We start from the raw sequence: 18,820 nt of genomic DNA on the forward strand, positions 1-18,820 counted from the left end.
AGTGAGTGTTTTGATCCTCTTTTTCCCACCTATGAGAAGGCCACTGCTACCAAAATGCATTTATGTCCTTGATAATTCTCAGGCTGACATTTATAAAACCACTGGATACGTTCACTTGCACATTTTCAGAGGCAGCTGCAAAAGCCAGACTTTTCTTCCTGCCCACTAAAATCTGTTGTTCCTCTTAAGACATAGAAACAGGCCCAGAAAAATTGACCATTCCTAAAAGGAGCTATGCCTCAAAACCCTACTACATGGGTTAGAAATTATTTTTACTATTAATTCTGGCTTGTCATAGTGGCCTACATTAATTCAATCACACCACTGCCTATTCCCTCTGAAATACACTGACAGTGAAATTCAGTGGCACTGTTTCAACACTCACACACAAAGACTAACTGTATGGAAAGAATAGCAAAATATTTGAGCATATCCAGCAATCCTGGTCCCCTAAAAAATGTTTCAAAGGGGTCTGATCTCCACACAAAGGTGTCCATCAGATTCTGAAGATGTCTCATCATAAATAGAGGCAGCAGTTTCAGTGGCTGCTTTGCATTTAACTTATGGGCCAGAATTTTGACACAAGGCACATGAGGGCAGATAACATTGCTTATCTCTTTTCCTTGGCTCCCAAAACTCATTCCTCCCCAGACTTATCTAATGAGCTGCATTGTTCAGAGGAGATACGTGTCCCATAACTGCTGCCAAATCTCCATCTTCCAGTCAATGAAGGTAGACTTGAGGGTTGAGAATTTCTTATTAGCTGAATCTCTTCTGTGTTATCAGAAATTACACACACATTGTCAACATAAGCAGCAATTAAGTATGAGATGCAGTGCCTTACTGGCCACTGCTTCCTCCACATTCCTTTGAGACTTCTTTCTTTATTTTCATATATGGCACTGCCTTGTACCACTCTACCAACAAGAACCAGACCCAGACTCAACCACTGCTGTAGGTGCCGTGTGCCACAAGGAGTGACAGACACTCCTGACTCGGTTTTTACAATGCCTTGCAAGCTGATTGCCTTGCATACCATTCAGCATGTGGAGAAACACTTTTTTGGTGTTATTTCTTCTGGTGGAATATCTTCTTTCAGGCAATGCACATATCTCAGGACCACAAATTGGCTCCTTATGTGAACCATAGATCCGGCCCAAGCTACTTCCTGCCCTCAGGCACTTGAACCACTCCTTAATTAAGGGTGACAGTCCTACAGAGTTGCCTGAGCAGGTGATTATGGCAGCAACCATCCTGCAGATAGCACTGTAGGAACTTGAGGCCTTGCTCAGGAACTGAAAGAACTGGGTTCTGACATGGCTGTGACTCACAATCTCCAGAGCACAAAAGAGTATCTGGGATTTACATGATGGACAAGACATGAAAAGATGAATGACATGATTATCATCATCCTATCCTTCTCCTGAAGCGACTTTGAATGAAAGTGCCTGTGGTTTCTCTGATCTGAGTGGATCACAATAATGTCAGTTTACACCAGTTATATTCAGAGCATGCCAGCTGATAAGAGAGCTTGAGACAGAGACACATAATGTGTAAATCCCCCATGGCCCAAGAGGACATAGATTAGTCAAAATGGTAGTGGGTAGAGAGAGCTTGTGCAACTTCACTAGTAAAAGCTATTAAATGCTCAGATATTTATTTTGTCCCTAAGTTGTAAGACTACTTTTGTTATTCCCTCTTTTTAAAAGAAGCTAGTCTGCCCTTGATTAAAAAAAAAAAATAAATAAAATTATTAAGAGGTTTGATCATATGAAAATGTACAAGGGTTTGCTTTGACAAGGCATGTTCATCAGACAGCTAACAAAAAGACAGCTGGTGGGGGACACAGAGCAAGGAAGAAAAGCTCCTGCTCTGAGCTCCCCCGCAGTGGAGGGTCAGTCATTACCTGTAACACGAGCTCACAATAACCAGTTCACTCAGGAAAGCATTTCATGTTGGCTGGGATGAATGTTACATAAAACAACCCCTCTGAGTGGGCTCAAACGGCCTCGTCTTGCTTTCCTTCAAACTAACAAAACTTCAGGAAGGGAAAATGTTAATGAATTAGGTGCAAAGAGAGACAAGAAAAGGCAACATCTGTTATATGCAGCATTGAGGGGATCATTCTTACAAAGGTTCTCGCTCACCCACACCAAGCCTATAATTAGACGCCGTGTGGGCAGGTCTGCACCTACTGTTGTGGGACTGATTCCAAGTGAAAAAGGCCAGCAGCGACCAGGATTTGACAGGGAGCTGGCTGAACAGAGCCTGCAAGCAGAAACCCCTTCTGCATTCAGAGTGGTAAGTGCTGAAAAATTGGTGGGTTTTGGGGGCAAGTGTCTGCACAAACTACAGATCAGGGTTGGGGGACTCCAAGGACTCCTTGACTTAAAAATATCCAGGCTGAATGGTATGGTCTGAGTGAACATGCAAAGAGCAAACAGCAGCACTCAGAGAGAGACCCTGGCAGCAGCTGCGAGGCTTAACATTTTTCAATTCCAGGAAATCCTAGTAGGAGATTCTGGGCTGTGACAATGCAATGCAGCTTGGAAAACAGGGTGGAATTGGTGGGGCTAAGGTAATTTGGGACTGAATATATCCCTGTTTTTAAAGGAAGAACAAAATGACAGTATTTGCAGATGGTATTTGGGCTTCTTTCATTTTTCAGGGAAAATGCATTAAAACACAAAAACCAGCAGAAATTAAAAAGGAGGATAAAACAGGCTACATATTTAAGCATTATTAGGAGCACCAAAAATTTATAGGGGGAATGGAAAAGGGGAGGAATTATAGAACTGTTTCTTGGAAGAATGTGAAAAGTGAGACTTCTTTTGGTAGACTGCTGTGCACAGGGAATGAACTAGTCATTGATGAAGGCTATTCTGCACTTCAGAAATGGCAAAAGGCCAACAGTGTTGGTCTTGGAGTTGACTAAGTTTAAAAGCAGCCTAATCATGGAGACAGACAGTGGAGATCACTCTGGGAAGACAGACAAGTGGCCAGGTGGTGGCTGCAAGTCAGCTGAAGGCTCCCTGGTTACTCAGAATTGGCACAGACACTTCCCAAAACTGAATCACGTTTGTTGTCGGTTTGTTTTGGTTTTTTTATGATGCTTGTAGTCAGATTAAATTATCGTAATTGTGTCTGTAAACTTGAATGTATGAATACCAGTGTAAGGTCAAGGTGAGAACCCTATTATTTAGGAAATCTGAGCAAATACTGCAAAGTAGGAAGGCCGACTTGTTATTAAATATGTTTTCTTCACTATTATCCTACAATTTCTTTAGGTTGTTCACCAGTTCTAAGCAACTGACCTAAACACCTTAAAAGCCTAAATCTTACAGCACCCTCCAACATACCTACTAACCTTCTATTGGAGCTCTTCCCACATTAAATGCCTCAAGAAAATAATTTGCATCACTACTCTGAGTCATTCAGGTCAATGTCCTAGTCCACTGTTTCAGTTTAAGAGGTCAGTTGGCACTCAGAAAAATCTACTACCCAGGCCAGACGTGTGTGAGCCCTGCCTTACCGTGGATATTACTTTGTAGTGGGTGGTTTGGAGGAAGAAAATTGGCAAACAGTTCTGCACGTCTTTGCTCTGCTACAAAATTGATTTCTCTAATACTAAATTTGTGGGTTCCAGAGCTGTTCAATTAAGGCCAGTTTCCTCCTGCAGATCTTCACTGTACCTAAAAGCTGGCGAGCAAGCAGGAAAGGAGGCTGACCAATGCCAAGATGGCTTTTTACTTGTTATTGCTCGTTTGCATCGAAGCAGTGCCAAAGAACCTTCATCCAGAATCAGGACCCTGCATTGGGCTGTTCATGGGGAGGAGATGGAGATGAAATTAAGTCTTTAACAATTATGCCAATTACCTGAGTTATCACACCATATCACCAGCATTTTCCTGCAGTACTCTGCACATCAGTTTTCAGTATTTGATAGTCTGAACATACAGTGTGCCTGAGCCACTGATTGTGGGCTTTGCCTAGGAAGAATGGTATTCTTTGTATGCTTGTATAGAGTAGGTGGAACAACAAAATTACACTCAAATAAGCAAAAATATATATATATTGTACTTTCAGGCATTTGTATCTGGGTAAATACGTACATGATCCCTGTTATGATGCCTAAAGGTACTATTGTAATTTTTTTTCACTTACTGTCTTTTACCATTCTCAGTAATGTTCAATACTTGGGTGTACAATTAGTTCTCTAAATCCTTCGTGCTCAAAGCCATGCAAGAATTTGATGGGAGAACAAGAAATTTAACCTACAACTGCTGTATCCAAAGCTTATATGCTGAACTCTGGGTGGGTTCTTCTCCTTTGTATTGATTTACACTTTTAACTGAGCACTGAGCCAAACCACTGAAAAATAAGAAAGACTTAAATTAAACAGTGGAAAGACAGAACTGAAAAAATATTCTCTGCTTAAAGACAGTGCCAGTGCAGGAAATATAGGAAGTATGGTTGGAGTGGTAAGGAAAGAAAAGAATTGAAAAAAAAATTCACACATCAAAAAGACCTGAAAGAAGGTAGAGAACTTAAACTTCAGTATTGAAGGGAACAAAGCAGACCTGAAAATTGTAAAGTAGTATTCTCCCAACTGCATCTGTGGAATCAAAGAATAACAAGTTCCTTGGCACTTCAAAAGTCACTACTAATACACTAGCAAGACTTTGAAGGTCTTTTCAGTAACAGCTCCCTCAAATGTCCACTTCAGTTCTGCAAACATGATATGCAGTGTGACAGCATTTAATTCCCCAAACACCAAAAAATAATCCTACATTCAAAACCTGCACATTTTTTACTATACCTTAGTCTACATTCAGTACTTTTTCAGTCTGAGCTCATGTCCAGCAATACCAGTGTTGAAAGCTGGCATTCAGTGTAATGCCAGCAACTGCTTCCTCTAAAACCTTCATCAGGGATGATCCAGCATGAGCAGTGAGTAAAAAAACCCCTAAAGATAAAAGGCTAAAAGACATAATCACACCTTGATCATGGTAAGAGATGATACATGATATGCTGTATGATATAATATAAGATATATGATAAGATACATGAGATTGATATGATATGATTGATATGATATAATGGTGCACAGTAGCAAGAACTGTATTTGTAAATCCAGGAGCTGCCTTCTTGTTCTTCCAACTGTAGGCTGAAATGCAGTAATGACTCAAAAAATGACTCAATTTTTAATCTACTTAATCCATGCATTTAATTTTAATCTACTTAACTGTTGTAGTATTGCATGTATATAATTTTACTTTCTTAATCAAAATATCAAGTGGCAGAGAAGATCTTCCTAAAATTCAAGTATCAGGTGACTTAAAATGTTGACCTTATAAGACTGTCAAGTTTGCCATGTCATGTAACTGAATTCAATGACACAACTTAATCTTTTAACAATTTTTCACAATTTTTCTTTCATGACCGATTATCCTGTGGAGAGTTTCATTATTCTGCCTCAGGCTGACATTAGACTGAAATTCCACAGGTCTGAAATTCATCAGGTCATTCATCCTAGTTTTTTACCTAATCTCGTATTAATTTTCTTCTAATTAGGTACCTGGAATTTTCTTAAGAATCAGTAACTTTAAAAAAAATTGCCAAAATTGTTTTTTGAAGCATCTCAGCTATGAATTACTGAAATTCAATTATTATAGAATATGTGGTTCCAGCAACTGCTGTAAAGTAGATGTGAAGTCCTTGTCTGAACAAAGTATCACCATGCATGCTTCTTTTTTTTCTGCTGTGAATTTCACCTGGTTTTGGTAAAGAAAGACAAAAAACATTGCATATTTTTAAATTCTTCCATGCATGAAATATTTTTTCTTAATTCTCATCTTAATTCTAATGGCCATAAATTGTAATGTTGGCATTATCATCTTCCTTATGAAATCTCTTCTAGCCATTAATTCCTAGTTACAAATATTGCCCTTTTTTGCCCCCTTGTTTTCTTCCAGTTTCTTCCACTTCACCAAGTAGTTGTTTTTAATTTCTTTTCTATTATTTTTTTTCAGCATAAAGCTATCCAATTTTCATTGAAGGAAACAGTGGCCGTTTTTGTACCCTGGTACTGCTCACCAGAGAAAGAGATAACAAGGGTTAAAAGAGAATGGTGAGTAAAATTCTTAGCAATTCGATACATAACAAATGTTGTTTAAAATGTTAAAAAATATCTATTTATGGCAGTGAAATTACTGGGTTAAAATGCTGATAACGAGAACTCCTGAGATCTGGCCTTGCTTCTCTAGAGTCTGTGTGCCTGCTTGTGTGCGTGTCCTAGGGAAGGTGTGTGGGTACATGTGTGGGACTTGAAAATACACTGCAGACAGTCATTATGCAGACTTTCTCATATCTCACCAGCCATGCACTATGGCCCATGAGTCACTGATTGAGCAATGGTGTCCTGAAGGTGACTTGATGTCCTGTTGTGAGGGACAACCACTGCTCCAGTCGAGCTTTTACACATTAGGGTGGCAGTCTATGAATATTTGCAATTTTTTTTTCTGAGCTGAACATCAATTTAAGAATATTTAGAGCTGGTTTTGCATGTCTTCTGCCCATTGAGAGGTTACCTGAGCTCAGAATTCAACAGCCTCTTGCCAGAAGCACTGGTTAGGCTGAGATCACATTCAAAAACAAGTCCTTCCAGTTCCTCTTGTTCAGCTCTACGCCTCCTAAATGCCCAGTGGAAGAATTTTCAAATTGCATGCTGCCTGAACTCTTTTTACATAGTTTTTTAACCTCTTTGCAATCTTTTTGTCATTAACATGGACCGACACAGAAAGGCTTCCCACTAAAAAATTATCTTGTAACCAAACTGCAACTCTCTTAATTACAGAATGTATCAACATTCCACAAATAATAAAATTTCTGCTGCTTCTTTTTTTTTTCTCTGGCCACATGTTCATTTCTATTTTCTGCCATCAAAGGAAGATCCTTCAAAGAAAATTACTGACCACATTTATTTGGCAACAGCCTCCCACATTGCCTTAAATCATTACTTGCCTTTCAGGTTTTAGGTCTGAAAAGAAATTCTACTATCCTCCCTGCTGTAGTGTTCCTGACATGGACTGTACATCTCCCAAGTATGAGGGCTGTCCATTAAATATTAAGAAATCCCATGGAGCTCTCCAATTCATTTGATGAGCCGTATCAGCTGTGATTTTCCTTCACTGTCATCAGGTTCTCATCATGATGATGGGCACCTTGACAGACATTCCAGATGAATGGAGCTGCTCCTTTTGGCTAACAGTTGGGACTTCTTTGTTCTTGTCCTTCACCAGCTGCTTAGAATAACTCCTGATCCCTTTCTTTCCTATTTTACTGCCAGAATTCCTCTCTGCTTTCCACTCTCCTTGAGCAGATAGTTTTCCTCTCTGTTAACAACATCAGTGGATAAATTAGGCTTAGGATCAGAACTGTATTTCTAAGGAAATTTCATGATTCCTCTCAGCTCTGCACTTTGCAGCTCCTGCTCACTGCTGAGATATTCATGCTCACTCCTCTGCCCAAACACACAAACAAAACAAGCTATTACCAAACAGGGACTTCAGAGTTTATTAGAGAGTACTCTGACCTATCCAGTTTGGCTTTGTTAGGAAACCATGTCATTACAGCCAAGTAATCCCACTTCCATCAAAAACAGGCACAGAGGTGGATCATTCTTCCTGTCTGACGTGTGTCACACAAGCTTCAAGGACAAATTCTGTAAAATTCCCAATTGTTTCTGAAAGCATTTTGTAGTGTCAAGGGCCTTTGGAGTGTTGTGTTTCTGGCTTTCTCACATCTGTAAAAATATCCCTTAGAGAGTGTTATACACATAGTGAGATTATAACTACTGAATTTACCTTTTTTTCTTAATATTTCTAATGAGCTATCCCAGTGGCCAGGGGTGACAAATTTTTGGTTTAAAAGAAAAGCAGTATGTTAGAAATGGGAGGTGAGTGCCATAGGAATCACCTAAAAGAAGAGGAAATTGAGAACAGCGAATGTGGCAAAAGAGAGGGGAGGGGGTGAAATTAATGGAATTCCTGCCATGGAAAAGACAAGTAAGGTAAGCGTAGAGGAAAGGAATCTGATCAAAGTTTTCCTTGCAGTGAGAGGCCCTAAGCTGCCAAGAGTGCAGACTTCAACTAGTTACACATAACCACTGTGCTTGTTGTACCACACCTCTCACCTATCCCATCGCAGCTGGGAAAAAAATCAGACCCCATGATCTGATTGACTCCATCAGCAATCTGCATGAGGTGTTGCCTGTGCAAGAAATGCAATGAACAGCAGAACTGTGTGGTGGGGAAGGATCACTTCCCACATCTTACTGGTAACACTCCTCCTCAAGCAGCCCAGGATGCTGCTGGCTGTGGGGCACATTGCTGTTTTATGGTCATTTGGTGTCTGCCAGGACCCTTAGGCCTCTTTCTGCCTGATGGGTCCCCTCTGTGCACAGACCAATGTGTGAGGTTACTCCTCTTCAGGTGCAGGTCTTTGAATTTCTCTTCGTATTACACTCTTTTGAGAAGGACAGATCACTCAAAATAAAATGCTTAACCTGTGTATTCAATTTGCTTTAGGTGGTTGGAATGTGGATTGTTGCATTTTATCTCCTTGGCACAGTAGCAGGTGAGAAATTGTATCTTTAAAAACTACCAGTAGAAAGTGAATTCAGATGAAATGGTACACAGGAGATGATGACTGTTATTTTCCTTTACATTGACATTGTAGAATGATTTGTGGGTCATTGTAGGGCAATGTCTATTACTGTGTATGGAGCTAATGCTAAAAGGCTCTACTGTGTTTAAAATTTATTATTAAGAGCACAAGAGACATAACCCTGTGCTGAAAATCCACCGAGAAATTCAGTCACGTGTCCTACTTCTATCAAGGCAATGCAAGATCTGTCTTTATATTACTGCTCTATACAAAGAATTGACCAGCGACAGGGTGCTCAGCACAACAGTGCTGAAACATAAAAGCTGAGTGTAAGTGAGCACGAGACCCATCTGCTCTAGAATAACTACTAGATTGAAGAAAATGCTCGTATCATTCGTTGTGCAAGGTTACCTTCATTCGTATGACATAGCCACGATGCTTTGGAGCAGAAAGCATGCAGGAGCAATCCTAACAAGCATTTCTTGCAAGGCTTTTTTTTAAAAAGAAATTGTACTAATCCTTTTCAAGCCTAGAAAGTGGTGTCAAAACAGTGTTGTGGTCCTTACTTGGTTTATCCTCAAATTATTTAGCTCCCCTTGCCTTCCCACTTCAGGCAATACACATAAAGGATACGAAAATGTCCTTAGAACAATTAATTTCAAATTCAGTCATAAAATTAAATCCTTTTTTTTTTTTTTGCTCTTCAGACTGTTGTAGTTTCAAATGCATCATCAAGCATAAGAGAATCATACATATAAACTAACTGTTTCTCCTGCTCTAGGTAAAGAAGTTTGCTACCCCAGGCTTGGCTGTTTTACAGATGACCCACCCTGGTCTGGGGTACCAGGGAGGCTTCTGACAGGTTTGCCTGATTCTCCAGAAGAGATGAACATCAGCTTCTCTCTCTACACCAGGGAAACAGGAAACAACTCACAGGTGACATTTGTTTTTAACATCAAAAGCTGACTGAATCCAAAAATGTTTGTGAGCTTGTTACAAAGTCTGTGTCAGTCACCATAAATAGGCAAAAAGTCAGAATCAGAAGTTTGAAGGTATGGTAATGAATGTACTTTGGAGTAAAGCACAAAAAAATTTTTCTGAATGAACTGTAGGGCACAAAAACTTTACTGGTATTTTCCTGAATGACGGTATAGGTTATGGCACCTTTTGCATGTATTTAAGTCTCTGAAGGAGGTTGAATCACATAGGATACACTCAGCAGCAGGTTGCTCAGCACTTCCGTTGTTGATAAAATAAATCAAAATACAGCTTGAACTACTTTCCATTAAATTGAAGCATATCTATGATCTAGGACACAGCCCTTCCACACCCAAACTCCCTGAGCTCACATCACCGCCCCTGTATTTGTTTGAGAACAATACAGACAGATAACATTCTCAAGGAAAAATAGATAAAGAGTAGCTTGCAGCAATGTGTGAAGATCAGCTTCACCCCTACTGCATGCAGTCCTTGCATGAAGTCCTTCCAGCCTTTCTGGAGTGGCTAATGAGAAAAACAGGCTGCAGCTTAGAAGCAGAGCAGCACATTGAAGCCAAAGGTCAGGTCAGTAAAAGGACAAGCTGGAGAGGGAATTGTGGTGCTGGTGGGCTGCTCCCTGGAGAAAATCATCATCTCAGGCTAAGAGACACACTGTGACAATGTGGCACTTTTAGGTTGCTTCATAGTCAGCAAAAGGGGGTTCTTCAAGCAATAAGCAGAATAGAAGGGAGCAGCAAAACCACACAGCCACAACTTCAGAAGTAACAGTGGAACTGAGAAAGAAGAGATAGAGGAGTCCCCAAGTCCCAAAAAACCACAGACTTTGTCCTTTCAGAGTAGAGTCCCTTTAGTCCTAAGGGTATGACCTAGCTGACTTTTTTAAATGTTTGAAAGTATGAATAGATAAAACCTTTTCTTTTTTTTAACATATAGGTGATCTCGGCGATAAACTCCTCGACCATCCAAAAGTCACGTTTTTCCTCACATAGGGAAACCTCCTTCATCATTCATGGATTTGGCAGCACTGGAAAAACAGGCTGGGTGGTAGAAATGTGCTTGGTATGAGAGAGTATCCTCTGGCTCCCAACAGCTCTGTCAGTGTCCTTTAGGTGTTAATATTCACCATCCATTTTACAGTTCATTAGGTAGTAGAACATGCAAACCAAGAATTAAATTTTACAAAAGTCAAAATGTTTCCCCTCAGGAAGATGCAGCATAGTCAAGGCTCCTTGGTCATCTCTGACATCGTTTTTCTCTAGAGTTTCCATTCCCAAACCCTGCAGATCAATAAAAGCAATAACAGAACAGAGCTGTCCCCAGCCTCTACACTCATGTCTGGATATGGGATTAGACACCAATTCACTGCTGCTCCCATTACCAGCAACTGAACCTTCCTTCAGTCCAAAGGCCCTCCTGACTTGTAAAGCTCAAGTTTCAGTCTATAAATACTACTCTGGTTCACCACTATTCTGTTCTTAGAGACTAATAAAAAACAACCAACTAAACAACCACAAAACCCAAACAAACCAACACAAGAACACCACCAAACTTTTTTGGGTTTTGTTTGATACAAAGTTCAGTGAAAAAAAAAAAATCAGATAGGAAATGCAGAAGATCCCACAAAACCAGCAGAGTGTACCTTGGCTCTGGCAGACAAGCAAGATCTGCTCTACTTGCTGCTGCTTCTGTGTTGGCAGGGAAAAGGCCAAGCTGGGAAAAGACTTCACTGGATACTAACTCACAAATCTGCAGCACTGCTTTTGTTCACAAATTCATGAAAACTTTAAATCTGAAATAGTAATTTTTTTTTTTTTTTTTCAATTGAAAAGAAACAGCAATTCTTTCTGGCTCTCTACACTACAAATTTATGGTCCCCAGAGGAGAGGAGAGAGTCCAGAATGCACTATTGTTTCACTTCTGTTTTCCTTGTCATTCACCTTTAGCTGTTTTTTGTGGACTAATTTTGTTACCACTCCTTGTTCTATCTGAAACCTTAAGTGACCCTTAGTCACAGAAAGCTGTAACTGCAGACTAACACATGATTCTTCCACTGGAAAAATCACTGATCTCTACAAGACTGTGCCCAGTACCAAAGTGACCAATGCTTCCTTTGCTGAAATAGAACCTTTCTGCTCTCCTCCAAATTTTTTAAGTCTGACATAACTTTCACAGTTTTAAACCTAGTTGGTAAATAAGTCTACTTCTTACAATTCAGTTAAACTACCAACATCCCTCAAAGAAAGCACACACTGCACATAATCTCTACTGTGCAGTTGTATGTCCTTTCCAAGTTATTTTAAATATGTAAAGAAATGGTGTATAAAGTCAAATATTTTTATTACAGTTTTCATAATTGGTATTTTTTTGAGGATTGGCTTCTTATATTCTGTCTTGTAGGAAGATGCATGTTTCAGTGTGGTACAGGCTACAGTGAAGAGTCCCATTTAGTAAAGAATGAGAAACTTCATTATTATGTTACCTTTTAATCCTTATTCTGATTTGAGTCTCTGGTTGTTATTTTGTTTCTTTAAATACTTTGTGCGTTCCCACATCAGCTGTTACTGGAAGTGGAAAACATCAACTGCATTGCTGTGGATTGGAAAGAGGGAGCAAAAGGCACCTACGTCAGTGCAGTGAACAACATCCGTGTGCTGGGGGCTGAGGTTGCTTATTTCATAACAACTCTACAGGTAAAAAACCCTGCTTTACCACCTGCAATCCCTCAGTGGACGCAGTGGGGTTGTGACACTGCTGCTTTGGGTTTGAACCTTGCCCAGTAGGGTCAGGCAGGGCTGTACAGTTGAGATCCAGCTAATTATACTAATAATCAGCCCTGTGCGGCCTTCTCACGGCCGGAAACGACACAAATGAGGCTAAGAAGATTAATTAGAGACCAGTAGGTGGCAACATTTCCATATGATGTTACAGGCAAGCCAGCATTCCATAGAAAAGAGGCGAGTTCAGCGCTTACAGGGGTTTCCCAGCATTATACACACGTGCCAGAAGCGCATTAATATCTCAGCGCAGCTGCCTTAATTGATAATCCCAGGTTTGCTGTCTACAGGCACAATAAACTGTCCAGTTGCCTTCTGGTTGTGAGCCTCATGTTCCCAAAGGCAGGTGCTCACATTTACACACAGAGTGCAGCTCTGCTCGTTTGCAAAGTCATCATCAGCATCTCCCACCGATTTCAGAAAGACTCTCGAGTACTTGGAGCAGCTGAAAACCAGAATGTTGCCTGGCACTGGACTTGATCTTGGTTGGAGTTGCTGATCTTAAAGTGCAGCAAGAGGTATTTCAGAGCCCACGAGGCAAAGTGCCAACCTTGCCAGCGCCTGAGAATCAAAGAACACTTTCCCAGATTCTGCTGGGGTAAAATCTACTGTTCCTTCCTAGAAAAATCATACCTAGACTCACATATTTGGCTTCTGGATCTTTCTCCTGTATGTATAAATATCAGGTCATTGGGAAATGGGTTCATTTTCTCATTTACTATCTCTGTTACTGCATCATTTGCAGTCTAGGGCACCATTTCTTCCCTTACAAAAATGCATAAATGATGCTTAGACTTCCTTTTCTTTTCCCTAATTTGCAAACTTCTGGAGTTTGACTGTAGGAAAGGTTAAGCTGCATTGTAAATGGAAACACTGCAGTAAAATATTTTCAGAGGAATCTGCCATCTAACAGTAAAGGCAGACAGGCCCGTTCTCCAGATCTGCTTTAATTTTGGTATGCAGATTACAAAACCTAATGTAAAAACTCAAGCAATTAGCAGCCTTGTTGGTTGTGGTTCCTACAAAACCCAATGCAATGTGTCTCCTTTATCTCCCTTTCCACCTTCAGTGCAAGTGTAATATCTCAGCAGTGCTGGTCTTGTACAGGTGAGACCTGGCAAAGAGGAGAATGGATGTCACCCCACCTGGGCTTGGCAGTGAAAATCTTATTCATTATATGATCACATATTCTAAATAGACATGGAGAACAGATATGTGACAAAAAAAAGGGCTGCAAAGTAGAATAAATAAAGAAAAAATAAGATCATTTTTATGGAAGATGGCATTAGACATTGATCCAAATGGGAAAGATGGTTTACATTTTGTTCCCCCAGGATAATGGAATACAGCAAGCATATGCTGCAACCCTACAACAGTGAATCCTTCATCACTATGCATGTAAAATTCCAGATGGGATCATTTTTCTGTCAATTCTTAGTGTAATTTAAACAGCAATTAACTCAAGGAACTCACACACCCTGTTTGCTATGCAGAAAGGGAGTCTAAGATGTTCCCAGAGGCCCATAATGTCAGACCTTCTCTTTCCTTGTTATTCAAAGCCTGTGTTCTTATCTTCTACCACCACCACTTTAATGATCAGAAAATGTTCGGGTACTCCCCTTATGAAATCCATTTAATTGGCCACAGTCTGGGAGCACACACTGCGGGAGAGGCGGGAAGAAGGATCCGAGGCATCAGACGGATAACAGGTAGGCTGCTCACCCAGATGCAGAGCTAACAGCATGTGTTTAAAGGAAAAAACCTTGCAACATGCTGGGCTGTAGATTGGAATTAAATTATTGGCAGTGGTGGAGATACCTGTCATGAGAGCAGGCAAAATTTATGCTTCTCATAGGGTAATTTCTACGTCTTCTTTGTCTGCTTAAGAGCTCTTTAGTGAAAGGACAAGCGTAGCTAACATGTTTGTAACATCACCATCATTCACTGGGTTACAGCAAACCCCACACAAAGACAAGGCAACAAGAACCCTTAGTTTTCCCTATTTGTAAATCTTTGCAGGCCAGTAATAAGCTCAGAGATCATGAAATGCCTCCTTCAAAGTAATTATAGGCCATTATAAAATCTATTGAAAAAATATTCTACTTCTGTTGGAATAAGTCTTCAGAAAGGTTCACAAAACCATACCATTGAATATTTTTTACAGTTTGGCTTGGAATTCACATCATTATTGGGCTTGCCTTTCACAAAACTAAACATCTGATGTCGTAAGTTGGCAAAACACATATTAGCAAATGCAGTATTTCTCTCCTCCCTCAACCAATAAATGCGGGGGTTTTTTTAGGTTTAGACCCTGCTGGGCCCTATTTTGAAGGTACTCCTCCTGAGGTGAGACTGGATCCTTCAGATGCAAACTTTGTGGATGTTATTCACAGCAATGCTGCTCACTTTCCTGTGGCAGGTAAGTGCTCCTGTGCCAGTAGGTACCTGCAGGGATGGGCATGGCACCAAGGCACTGACAGCTCCCCATGGATGTTTTAGGGTTTGGAATATATAACACCACTGGGCACCTGGACTTTTACCCAAATGGAGGAACTGTGATGCCTGGATGCACTGATTTAATTCCAGAGATGAAACAAAGTGATTTTGAAGCCATCATTGCAGGTAAACATACAATTCCAACATGCATTGTACTTTATTTTTGTTCAATTCTGAAACATGAACAGTGAAAATTGCCATCTGTTTGGGAGAAAACAGGAAAACAAAACTGCTTTTTGCCTGTTTACTCCTAAGTTAAAAAGGAAGTAAGAAACAATAAAGTCTGGAACAGAACAGTGGCCCACAGAGAATGCTCTGGGGAGAGCAGGTGTCACACATGCCTAAGCTTCCCTTCTGTAATTTGAAATTGGATGCAAATCCCAAAAAGGCAGGAAACAGGGCGTCTGCAGGTCCAACAACCCCAGCAGGAGACTTTCCAGGCTGAGATAGGCCAAATCAGCAGCATGACAGCACCACCTCTGGTTTCTTGCAGATGCTGCGAAGAGCATCCAACACTTCTAAGGCATGAATTAGTTAAAAGCACTCAGGTGTTTCCAGGGACTGCGCATGCCTCACCTCTGTACCTGAGACTTCTCTCTTAAGAGATTTTGGACAGTTTGGTGGGTTCTTCATGTGCTGTTAAGCCCTTAAAAACTGTAATGAATGTCATCTTGCTGTGACATCTCACACACACACACACACACACACACACATATGTATATATAACTGTCTTCTGTAAAAGGGACTATTGCATCATAGCAGACCAATGCATCTCACTTGAAATCTTGTGGTAATGGTACACCATTCTCCACATAATACACAAACAGAACAGCAACTTCTCCTGCAACTAGAAATCCAGACCAAAAAGAAATTATTATAAGCCCATGCTGCTGTTCTGTTCTGTGTCTCAGCTGTTTCCATGTTGAGACAAGTGCAACTCTTGTAGAGGATAACAGGAGGTTATTTCACCTAAGCTCACAAACTTTTTTCCAACAGACGCTACAGTGTTTGCAGGGTGCCATCACTCACGCAGCCACGAGTTTTATTTTGCAAGTATCCTCTATCCCACTGGATTCCTCGCATATCCCTGTGACTTGTACAAATCCTTCAATGAAGTAAGTATTTCAGCCCAGGAAAGGGCTAAGGTGTAAAGAAAATAGTCCAGGTCTCTGCAGCAGATAGCACTTGGATGCTGGTGGCTGAGGTCCCATGGTGTGGCTGGGCAGGAGGAAGCACAGCACACAGCAGTTCCAGTCAACTGTTCCGCTCTGCAAAAGGAATCCTGAAACATAAATGATGTCACCAAAATAGTGGGGGAAAAAAATGAAAGCTCGTGGAATTCTCACCCCAAACCTTTATGCAAAGGGAATATAAGTTAGATAGATCTATCCTACTAATTCCTACATTTAGAGCCTCCAGAATCCTTGGCTGCTCTCTAATTCACATTGGGCACTGTGAATACATGCACTTTGGAATGATGCTCCTTTCAGTTTCCCCCATTTGTGAATGCAGGCAAGTTCCCTTCCACTAGGAGGGTAAAACTGGCCTATATTTTGCACTAGAATCTAACTGAAAAATACTTGAACTAGCAAGTTTCAGACTATTGTCATGCACAGGTATCAAACCTACTCATTCTGCACCCTCTTGGGTGCAGGAGCCGTTATCTAAAACAAGTTTATCAGGTTTTGGTGTTAAGTTATGAAAACATACAGCACTGCCGCAGCTTTGCAAGATCAGAACAGAATCTTGAGCCTTAATTTCATCATGGCTAGCATGAAAAAAAAAATATTCCTCATTAACTGATGCTCTTACTTTCCCTAGGGAGACTGTTTCCCATGTCCACTGGAGGGATGTCCAATGATGGGGCACTATGCTGACAGATTCCCAGAAAAATTGAAGAGGGAAAACCAAAAGTATTTTTTAAATACAGCAGCAGATGAACCTTTTGCTGGTAAGTGGAGAATAGCTAATGAAAATGCTACATTACTTATCAAAATTCATGCTCACCAATGGTAATTTGGATTTATTTTTGCTTTTATTTATGCAGCTTGGAGACAAAAAGTATTTATCAAACTGTCTGGTGTAAAGAAAACAAGGGGAGACATAAACCTGGTTTTCTATGACACACTGGGGCACGCAAAAGAATATGAAATTGCCAAGTAAGTTAAATTAATATTTCTCTATAGCATTTAATGCTGTTAACATTAATCTACACATTTGCCACATATTTAAGCAGTGTGAACACTAATCCTGCATTGCAAATATTCTGCTTAGCATCAGATATGAAAGAAGTTACTGCATAAGTAAGAGCCATGAGGGCAGATGGATGGTTGTAAAAAGGAAGTGGAAGACACTTCCATTTCCATGAGTTCTGTGTTTCTGAGCTCCAGGTGAGTGATCCCTGCAGCAATCCCTTCAAACTCAGCTCACATGGGCTCTGGGGACAGCCCCAGTCTCACTCTTGTCATCTCCCCATGGCCTCCTGCCTTGGGCACATTTAAAGTGTTCAGTGATGGCTTTCATCCTTTCCTTGTTCAGAGCCCTGCTCCAGTGACCTGTGCTCTTACAAAGAACAGCAAAAATGCAAATTTCTGTTGTAAAAAAGGGAAAAGCTGAAAATTTGTGGAGAATGTGATTTATTTCAGTGATCTCTGAGCTTTTAAACCTAATGTTTCCGTTTTCATTCTGTTCACAGTGGAGATCTCTCTCAGGACGAAGTTTACACAAAATATCTTGATGTTGAAATCAACCCCAAAAATACTACAAAAATTGAATTTCTCTGGAATAAAGCCATATTCTCTCTGCTCTGGGCAAGACTGGGAGCAGAATCAGTCAATATAATACATGGAGCAGATGGACATAGGTAAATATATCCCATTTAGAGGTCAAAAGGCAAGTGAAATACTGTGTGAGAAAAGATGGAAAAATGGTCTTAAATTAAACACATGGTTTGTAATTAACAATGTGAATCTCAAAAAGGACAAGTATTGCACTTTGGACAGAAAATCAGATGTTTGACTACACACCAGGGAATAACTGTCTGGAAAAGAATATGGCAGTGAATAATTTGAAATGTATAGCTTTTCCACAGCAAAACAATTACAAACTAAGATAAAGCCTATTAAACCTCAAATTTTACAGCTGGTCCCCAAAAGAAGGAAATTCACCTTGTTACTGTTAATGTACAGATGCTAATAATCTTTGCAGCAGGCTTTTAGGAAGCCTTAAATGGGATTATGGGTTGGACTAACAGCCCTCAAGGCAACAGCTGACACCCTTTCATTTTTCATTGGGTGAAAAGAAATAAATCTTGATTCAAGCATTTTTTTCTTCCCAGGTCAACTTTTTGTGGCCATGGAACTGTGGCATATGGAGTTCCTCAGTTACTTACACCTTGCTAGAGGTCACCAAGGTCTGTACAACCAGCTGAGTAAACCCTCAGTCTTGTGCATGGAAATCTTGGCAACAGTGCAATTAAAGCAAACTTAAAAAAAATAAAATTGTTGCTCCATTTGGTTTTTTCAGTTCTTTGCAAACACACTTGTCCGTATTTCTCGTGTTTGAGCCACGTTTATTGTGCTTGTAACTATGGAGCCACCAGAAATAACGTGTGCTAAAATCCATTTATGGCACTGCAGTCTCATCTGACCAGTTCCTCAAGGCAAGAACTGAGTCCCACCACACTGACAGATAGAAAATCTGGGATGTTATCTAACACTCTCGAGGCAACACATGTCCTCAGAACACCCGTGCAGCCAACAAGGGCCCCAAAAACCTCCTTTCTGCAGCCTGTGCTGCTGCTCAGAGCTTTCCAGCCCCACACAAGAGCACTGCCCTCAGAAGACACTCTGGGATGAGGCAGGAGAAGCACAAGACCAGGTTAT

General features: G+C 40.5%; 1 protein-coding gene across 1 annotated transcript; it reads left to right on the plus strand.

Annotated features, from left to right (window-relative positions):
• Window positions 1-1,981: 1,981 nt before the first annotated feature.
• Window positions 1,982-18,447, plus strand: LOC121660223 (pancreatic lipase-related protein 2-like). Its single transcript, XM_042019410.1, has 14 exons — window positions 1,982-2,301; window positions 6,033-6,130; window positions 8,589-8,637; window positions 9,449-9,603; window positions 10,600-10,725; window positions 12,222-12,356; window positions 14,041-14,149; window positions 14,743-14,859; window positions 14,940-15,062; window positions 15,933-16,051; window positions 16,758-16,887; window positions 16,984-17,095; window positions 17,632-17,799; window positions 18,274-18,447. Exons 2-14 carry the CDS (start codon window positions 6,128-6,130, stop codon window positions 18,335-18,337), a joined length of 1,410 nt encoding a protein of 469 aa, XP_041875344.1. The 5' UTR covers window positions 1,982-2,301; window positions 6,033-6,127; the 3' UTR covers window positions 18,338-18,447.
• The last annotated feature ends 373 nt before the right edge of the window (window positions 18,448-18,820 follow it).

This window comes from Corvus kubaryi, unplaced genomic scaffold (genome assembly GCF_017639235.1).
Source record: "Corvus kubaryi isolate FWS band 111438036 unplaced genomic scaffold, C.kubaryi_AGA036_p1.0 138, whole genome shotgun sequence".
NCBI classification, from domain to species: domain Eukaryota; kingdom Metazoa; phylum Chordata; class Aves; order Passeriformes; family Corvidae; genus Corvus; species Corvus kubaryi.

Coding starts and splice junctions, on each gene's coding strand:
- LOC121660223 (XM_042019410.1), top strand. Junction 16,052..16,757: donor TGTACAAATCCTTCAATGAA/GTAAGTATTTCA, acceptor TACTTTCCCTAG/GGAGACTGTTTCCCATGTCC. Junction 16,888..16,983: donor AGCAGATGAACCTTTTGCTG/GTAAGTGGAGAA, acceptor TTATTTATGCAG/CTTGGAGACAAAAAGTATTT.